Source organism: Mus caroli, unplaced genomic scaffold (assembly GCF_978045245.1).
Source record: "Mus caroli unplaced genomic scaffold, Mus_caroli_1 scaffold_15, whole genome shotgun sequence".
In the NCBI taxonomy this organism is placed as follows: Eukaryota; Metazoa; Chordata; class Mammalia; order Rodentia; family Muridae; genus Mus; species Mus caroli.
In genome coordinates, this window is record NW_028227270.1 from 48,087,981 (window position 1) to 48,096,529 (window position 8,549).

Consider the following 8,549-nt stretch of genomic DNA (forward strand, 5'->3'; position numbering starts at 1 on the left):
GTCTGGGTTTAGCTCTATAGTGGGATCTCGGGTGGGATCAGGGGAGCAACCTGCCTGCAGAGCATGGCTGACTGAGCTCTGTGTGGCATGAGGGTTGGGCTGAACTCTGAATTAATTACTAGTCCCTCTGGCAGAAGCGGGGGTGGGGGGTGGGGGATGAAGTGGGGGGGACGACAAAGGAAGGAGTCTTTGAAAAGTAATTTTCCTCTAATCACTAGGCATTAGAATCCCTCTTTTGGTGGAAGGTTGTCTGGACTCTCATCAGTGGATCAAGACTAATTGGTCTGGTTGGGTGAGGTACCTAGTCCTGACCCTAAAATACTAGTCTCCTTTGGTGTGGGAAGCAAGAGCCAGGGATGCAGTAGGAGTTTGGGGCTTGGGGGTAGGCTTGTGAGGGATGGGCAATGCTCCCAGAGTCTCTAGAGATTTGTTTGACAGGCTCACTGGCTTGGAGCATATGCGGAGGGAGGCAGAGCCTGATGTCACAGCATGCCCACAGTGGGGGCAGGGATGGATGCACATCCCCCTGTGTTTTACAGGCCAGGCTAACAGAACCCACAAGCTCAGGTTGAGCTGTCTCAGGCTGGCCTGCTCCAGTGTAAGCACTCAACACTTGCCCTGGCTTTCAGGGAGGGGTTCCAACAGAGCAGGACTTAACCCTTCAACCCTAAAAGGACAGGCAATGGCCCATAAGGAGGATGCAGGGTCTGTGAACACAGGAGGGTGTCTCAAAGGGTGGGCACAAGTGCATGTCAGTTCCCACTGTCTACATTCCAGGGGAAAGATCTAGGACAAGTGCCAGCACTCACAGAAAAGAATCACCAGGGAAGTAAGGCAAAGAATGCTTTCTGTACTACTTACAGGATGGTTTTTGTTGCTCAGCCTTCACTTATTACCATGTGAATGGATGACAGACAGCCCAGAGCCCAGGGTCGTGCCTGTGCAGGTGTGGGTATAGAATGAATCTGCACTTATGACTCAACCTTGCATACTTGTGGTAGAGGCAAGTATGGATTTGGGTAAGCCCTGATAGGAAACAGCAACCGTGTGTTACCATACTAGGATTCAGAGAAGAGCAAAGCTGGGTGAGAACTGCCTGCTTATCATGTGGCAATCCATCACTGGTGCTGAGAACAAACACCCCCCAGTTGCTCAAGATCCAGGCATTGTTCACAAGTATGACCTACACTGATCTGGTCTTGGTGAGCTATCTATGGGTCTGGCCTTGGTCCTCAGGCTGGTCTGAGCACCAGATGGGGGTGGGGCACTGTGACTCCCAAGGCCCCAGAGTCCAGACCTGACACTGACACAAAATATTTTCCAGCAAGTCTGTACTTCCCAGCAGGCCTGAGAAAAATATCCATCTAGAGTGGAAGCTGCTGAAAGCCATGGGAAGCAGGGCCCACAAGTGTTTGTGCCCAGGTGTGCTTGTGCCTCATGCTGTAGGAAAGGGCAAGTTAGTGGGGAAGGGAGGGAACTTTTCTATCTATGAGGTTCTCCTCCAAAAGATAGAGGTTAGGGATAAGCAAGTCTGTGAACACATCTCCACAAGGGTAAATATCTTAGTGGGCTGACTCCAAACCCCAGAGACCTACCATCCTCACTACAATTTTTAGCTGCATGTTATTCAAAGTCCTGGTGTTGAATATAAGATGAAGCTGGTGACCCACTTCCAGAGCAAAGGAGGAGTCAGTGTGCATGACTTCCAGAGCCAGGACACAGCACATATGCTACCTCCTGTTCTTTCTGAGATCACTCCCTTATGGCAGCAGCTGCTGTACCCTGAGGCTCCCTGAGACTGTGGGGAGCCCTCAGGGCAGAGGCTAAGTCCCTGCAGATAGAGTCGCCGGGGTGGGCCTGCACCTAGTCAGGCTTCCAATAGGATTGAGTCTGTTTATCTGCTGTCTTTTGAAGGATGCTGAGGCAGATCAGGCCAGCTGCAGGCTCCCAACCTGATATGCAGAAATAATGTGAAATCTATGTTTGGATTGATCTGGGACAACTTGCCTTAGCTTGATGTGGGTCCTGCGAATCCAAATACAGATCACCAAAGTCACTCAGCCAATGCTTTACTGGCTGAACCATTGCCCCACCTCCAGCTCTCATTTATATTGTTTTAAGAGCCATTTGTGTATTTTGGACTCTAGGCCTTCATTGGCTGTGCCTGTTGGAAATATCTCCTAGCCTGCGACCTGATCCTCACTCTTCTTTTCACAGAAGTTTTGATTTTAGTAATGTTCATACTATCAATTATCTAGTTCATACTTCTTGCCCTTCTTGTTGTAAACAGTTATCACCACACCCGAAACATTAAGCTTTCTCTCTCTATTGTAATCCAGGAGTCTTGTGGCTTTGCACTCTATACAGATGATGCATTTTGAACCACTTTTTGTGCAGTGTGCATGCCTTTGCCTGTGGACAGCTAGTGCTCTAGCATCTTTTGTTGAGAAGGCTACCTTTCCTCTACTGAACCTTTGCCCCTCAGCAAAAGGAGAGAGGACTACGTTAATGTAGGTTTATTTCTGGGCCTTCTGCTATGTTCCACTGTCCTAATTATCTGTGTTTTTATAGTATCATGCCACAATAATTACTATTTTATGCTAACCTGGCTCTTTGACTAGTCTCCTGTATGCAGTTGTTTATTCTAGGTTTTTGCCTCTCCTTATAAACTTTAGGATCAAATTTGGTGGCCAGAAAATAACTTGTTGGGATATGAATGAGATTGCTTTGAACCTATAGAATAAATTTGGAAGAGCTGATGACTTACCAATACTGTGTTATCCTACCTATGACCCCAGGCTGCTTTTCTGTTTGTGTAGTTCTTTGACACCTCAGTGAAGTCAGGGTATAACAGAACATTCAGACTGTCAGCGTGGGTGGTCTGCAAGGTCAAGCAGAGGTGGACTCAAGGACTGGAACTTGAAATTCAGTGAGTGACATGCTATACTGTGGTAGGGAAGGTGATGGAGAACCAGAAGTCTTCTGTAGAACAGCATTTCTCAGAGTGGATTTCCCGATGAGCTTCACATTTGGTTCCATTTTTCTTCATCTCATTTTTTTCTTGGCTCTACATTTTGAGGCACATATTGTTCTCTTTTCAAACACTAAAAAAAATATTTGGTAGAATTCACCAATGAAACCACCTAATGCTTGGTGCTATTTGGAATTCCCTAATATATTTAAACCTGTGCAGACCATTTGTCTTAGTCAGGGTTTCTATTCCTGCACAAACATCATGACCAAGAAGCACTTGGGGAGGAAAGGGTTTATTCAGTTTACTCTTCCACATTGCTGTTCATCACCAAAGGAAGTCAGAACTGGAACTCAAATAGGTCAGGAAGCAGGAGCTGATGTAGAGACCATGGAGGGATGTTCTTTACTGGCTTGCTTCCCCTGGCTTGCTCAGCCTGCTCTCTTATAGAACCAAGAGTACCAGCCCAGAGATGGCACCACCCACAAGGGGACCTCCCCACTTGATCACTAATTGAGAAAATGCCTTACAGCTGGATCTCGTGGAGGCATTTCCCCAACTGAAGCTCCTTTCTTTGTGATAACTTCAGTCTGTGTCAAGTTGACACACAAAACCAGCCAGTACACCATTTAATATTTATGTGACTTTTGAATGATTGTATCTTTCAAGTAACTATCCAATTTCAACTAGATTATCAAATACTATAGACACAAAGTTGTTCAAAGATTCCATTCCTGAGGTGATGTTTCTTTTGTTCTGGTATTCTCTCTTGATGCTATGCTTTTTCTCTTGGCTAGTCTGGCTAGAGTCTTATCAATTTATTAAATTTTCCACATAACTAACTTTTTGTAAAATTAGTTTATTTATTTTATGTAAGTATACTGTAGCTGTCTTCAGACACCCCAGAAGAGGGCGTCAGATCTCATTACAGATGGTTGTGAGCTACCATGTGGTTGCTGGGATTTGAACTCAGGATGTCTAGAAGAGCAGTCAGTGCTCTTAACCACTGAGCCATCTCTCCAGCCCTCATAACTAACTTTCTAATCTGTCAATTTTCTGTTTTTAATTTTATTGATTTTGCTTTAATTTTTATTATTTATTTCTATTATCTTATATTTATTTATTCCTTAGAAATTTTTCCAAGGTTCATGTTTTCATTATTGAGTTTGGATCTTTATTTTATAAGGTGATATTCACTTGTAATTTCCCGTAAACACTGCTTCTGCTCATTTTATAAATGTTGATAATTGCATTTTCATTTTTATAATAGTTAGAACCATCTATTAAAGTTTGTTTGCTATTTCTTTATTGATTAGTGTGCTATTTATAAGTGCACTGTTTAATCTCCAAAGTATTGGGGGAATTTTCCAAATACCTCTCTGATTTTATTTCTAGTTAAAAGTCATTGCAATCTGGGAGCAGATACTGAAGTATTTTTTTTTTCATTGAGGTATATTTAATTCTTTTATGTAAGCACAGAAAAGTGTAAATTGAGAGCCCTTCCCAGGACTATTTCATCCTATTTATCTCCTACTTCTGAGAATTTAGAAAATAATCCATGTCTACACTGACGACACATACTGCTTGCATTAATAAAACAGAATATGTTGACCAAATATGAGGAATGGCAGAATGTACCACTACAAGGAACTTTTCATTGACTTTTTTAAAGCATCTAGAACCACAACTGGCTTACAACTGCTTACAAAAATACCGACTGAATAAATTACTCTGTGGAGAAGTAATTCTGGCAGACCGGAAGAACTTGCAACAATAACAGTGGACTTAAAGCATTGGAAGAGCTTCATTACTTTATACACTACTTTCCCAAATCATTCATCCATAAAAGCATCTCAAAGGAAAAAAGGGAATGTTTTTTACATAAGATGGCTTATGTTGTCACAAGAGCCAAAAATTAACAACCTTGAGGGAAAAAAGTCTGTAAAACAATATTTCAGTACAATTTCACTAGTAATTTATTACATAAAATTGTATTATAGTATTCAAAGGACTGTCTTAGAAAATTAAAAAGCAGCCTGGGTGGTGGCGCACGCCTTTAATCCTAGCACTCGGGAGGCAGAGGCAAGCAGATTTCTGAGTTCCAGGCCAGCCTGGTCTACAGAGTGAGCTTCAGGTCAGCCAGGGCTACACAGAGAAACCCTGTCTGGAAGAACAAAAAAAAAAAAAAAAAAAAAGAAAGAAAAGAAAAAATTAAAAAGCACACGTATCACAGTCAGCTATTGGATGGATCACAGGGCCCCCAATGGAGGAGCTAGAGAAAGTACCCAAGGAGCTAAAGGGAACTGCAACCCCATAGGTGGAACATTATTATGAACTAACCAGTACCCCAGAGCTCTTGACTCTAACTGCATTTGTATCAAAAGATGGCCTAGTAGGCCATCACTGGAAAGAGAGGCCCATTGGACTTGCCAACTTTATATGCCCCAGTACAGGGGAATGCCAGGGCCAAAAAGTGGGAGTGGGTGGGTAGGGGACTGGGGGGGGGGAGTGTATTGGGGACTTTTTGGATAGCATTGGAAATGTAATTGAGGAAAATACCTAATAAAAAAAATTAAAAAAAAAGCACACATAATTAGATTTTAATAAGAACTTAAAAATTACAGTACGGCCCTTAAAATCAAAGACTAGTTAAGATTGAATGTAGTTCTATCAAGAACAAAAAATTAACTCTGCGTGCATAGCATCACTTAAAGTTCCATGAAAACATAAAGTATTTCGATGAATGTGACTATATCTGGAACAAACATCATTGGCTTCAAAACTTGACACTAAAGGAATTTCCAATCTATACACGCTTAGAGGCTTCGCCCAGTAATCGCTATTACAATCACCCAGTAAGCTCTATTACATCTCCATCCAGAGATCTTGAATCCTCAGGTGTTCACGCTGTGACCCACTGTTGTGACAGTGGTATGAAACATCTCTAATGCAGATGGAACAGTCAGATCGGAACATTGGGATCTTTTACAGAGCTTCATCTCCATCACAGAGCTGTTCTCTAGCCAAGGACAGGCTTCTCACTGCTGATCCACTGACACTCTGCGGCCTCCAGCTTGGGCAGTATTGTAGGAGTCACAAAACTTACATTTCATGCCTAAGATATGGAACTGGACTGTGGATCGTCCATTACAGTCATTGCAGAGAATATCAACAGTCACATTCTGGTATTCCGATGGCATGGGAGTCTGTGCTACCTCATTATCTAGTTGTCTCCAGTACTGAGTCATGTCTAAGGCAGAATGCATACACAATGGGCATCTGTAACCTTCTTTCAACATTTCTTCATAACACGTTCTATGTAGGAGATGCCCACACGGCAAGACGTGAGCAACAACACGGGAGGTGTGAATGTCCTCCAAGCATATTGGACAATTCTGCCGGGAAACATTTTCAATACACTTGTGTTTTCCTCGAAGATTCATGGCTAGGCATAAATTACATTTCAAGCAATGGAAAAAATCTTCCTTTGGACCAATCCTACAAATCCCACAGTTCTCACAGTGATACTGCTTCTTGTCTTTGTCAAACAGGTGGCAAATATTGCAGTAATATTCTCCAAACAATGTGCTACAGTCTTCACAAGTCTGCTGGGCATGTTGGAGTTTTTCACAGTTGATGCACTGCACTTCCCTGACTTTGAAGCAATCTAGCTGATGATCTTCATTGGTATCGTGACACAGCCGGCAAGTATAAAGCTTGTCACAACAAGGTGCCTTGAGAAGACAGGCTCTGTCATAGTGCTCGCAGCCCCGCGGCCCCTGCGCCAGGTTGCGGATGCCATCTTCCCGCGCCGTCGCCGCCATCTCCTCCTCCTCCTCCACCTCCCCCCACTGAAGTATTTCTATCCTTTAAAAACAATTGTGGATGTGTTTTATGTTCAAGAATGCGGTCTCCCTTGGAGAATGCTCCATGTGAGTTGGAGGTTATTTTGTGATCTGCTGTTTAGTCAGTGGTGCGCAGAAGCCCGCTAGATGCAGGCAATTTTCTGAATTTCCTTGCATGGTTTAGTGATGGCATCTGAGGTGTGAACATTAAATATTTATGTGTATTATTGAGGACTGACATGCTTAGCATTAGCTTAATGTCCTTCTGATGATGATCCTTGCTCTGCTCACTCTGAAGTTAATATGGTGACTTCCAGCTTCATTTTATTCATATATTTTCCCATTTTAAAAAATTTGTATGTTTCTTGTGTAAAGTGGATTTTTAAAATTATGTATGATTGTGTCTTATTTTTTATTCGTACTCAGATCTCTTCTGTTTGAAGTCCTGGTTGTCTTGGGATCTACTGCATCTGTTGTCTTCTTAGTTTTGGTTTTGCTCATACTTGGTCCTTCATGTTTTTCCTGACTTTTACAGTTTTGTTTGGGTTTTCTGTATTCTCTATTCTTCCCTTACCACAGCAGTTGTACATTTATTTTACTGTTTTAGTGCCTTTTCCAGAGTTAAAAATACACATGCACAACATTATTTTAAGTTGAAGTCTATTTTCTAATAACACTGTTCTGCCTAACAGGCAATGCAAGTATCCCATAATATAAACTAGCCCTTGTCTTTCTCCCCCATCCTTGCCACCAGAAATGTCTTAAAATACACACCCTTAGCCATACACTGAAGCATACATACCTGGTTACATAGCTGGTATTAATTTGAACAAACATTTTCTTAGGGCAGATCTGTAGGTAATGGAGTCCTTCTGTCTGCTTTTCTCCTTTGTTTGTGAGGAGGGAGACATTAGCAAGGAGAGTTTTACATTGGTGATTCCACTTGTCGTTTAAATACTTCAGCCTTCTTTTATCTTGCTCACATGGTTTCTGAAAAGCTCAGTATAATTCTTATTTTAGATCCTCCATCAGTAAGATTTTTTTTCCCACTCTGGCTTCTATCAAGATTTTTCTTTATCTTTCATTTTTGGAAGTCTGACTGACACTCCCAAGTGTCTCTCACTACCTGCACCATTTGAGTTCTATGATGGTTTGTGTGTGATGTTCACAGAGGGGAAATTCCTTGTTATTGTTGCCTCGTACCTTGCTTCTGTTTTTTTGTCCCTTCTTCTCCTGGTGTTGCCAGCAGGGAAGTATGATCCCTTTGTGGCCATGCATTATTGCACCTTTCCTTGGGTTTGTTTTTCAGTTCCTATTGTAAGCATTCCAGCTCAGAGAATCTATTTTCAGTGGTGACCATTCCACCCATGAGCCTCTCTAGGACTCTCTGCATTCCTGTTTGAATGCTCCTATCACTATCATGTGAAACATTCACTTTTAAAAGTCATTTGCTGACATTACTTTTTTTTGTTTTTGCATTTTATCAGCTTTTCACATGAAAGCAGTGAATCTATTGATCATATTGATGGTTTCTATCTGACTGATTCTGGTACTGATGCAGTCTCTTCACACTGTGCCTGTAATTCTCTTTTGGAAGGTATATGTGATGGAAGAGGATAAGACAAGCCTGTGAGCTGAGCACTGGATGCCAATTCAGTGCGTGTGATGTCATGTTCAATTGCTCTTGGTCAAATATTTCTCCCTTAGGTGGGACAGGGTGGCTGGAATAGACT

General features: G+C 42.2%; 1 protein-coding gene across 2 annotated transcripts; it reads right to left on the reverse strand.

Annotated features, from left to right (window-relative positions):
* Nucleotides 1-5,603: 5,603 nt before the first annotated feature.
* LOC110308315 (RING finger and CHY zinc finger domain-containing protein 1-like) lies at nt 5,604-6,808 on the reverse strand. 2 transcript variants are annotated; one of them, XM_085830733.1, is made up of 2 exons: nt 6,706-6,793; nt 5,604-6,469 (listed from the first exon to the last, which is right to left on the reverse strand). In XM_085830733.1, exons 1-2 carry the CDS (start codon nt 6,771-6,773, stop codon nt 6,010-6,012), a joined length of 528 nt encoding a protein of 175 aa, XP_085686859.1. In that variant the 5' UTR covers nt 6,774-6,793; the 3' UTR covers nt 5,604-6,009. The 2 variants fall into 2 exon arrangements, with proteins under 2 accessions (XP_085686859.1, XP_085686858.1); XM_085830732.1 differs by having other exon boundaries at nt 5,606-6,808.
* Nucleotides 6,809-8,549: the final 1,741 nt, after the last annotated feature.

Coding starts and splice junctions, on each gene's coding strand:
- LOC110308315 (XM_085830732.1), bottom strand. CDS start 6,795: ATGGCGGCGACGGCGCGGGAAGATGGCATCCGCAACCTGGCGCAGGGG.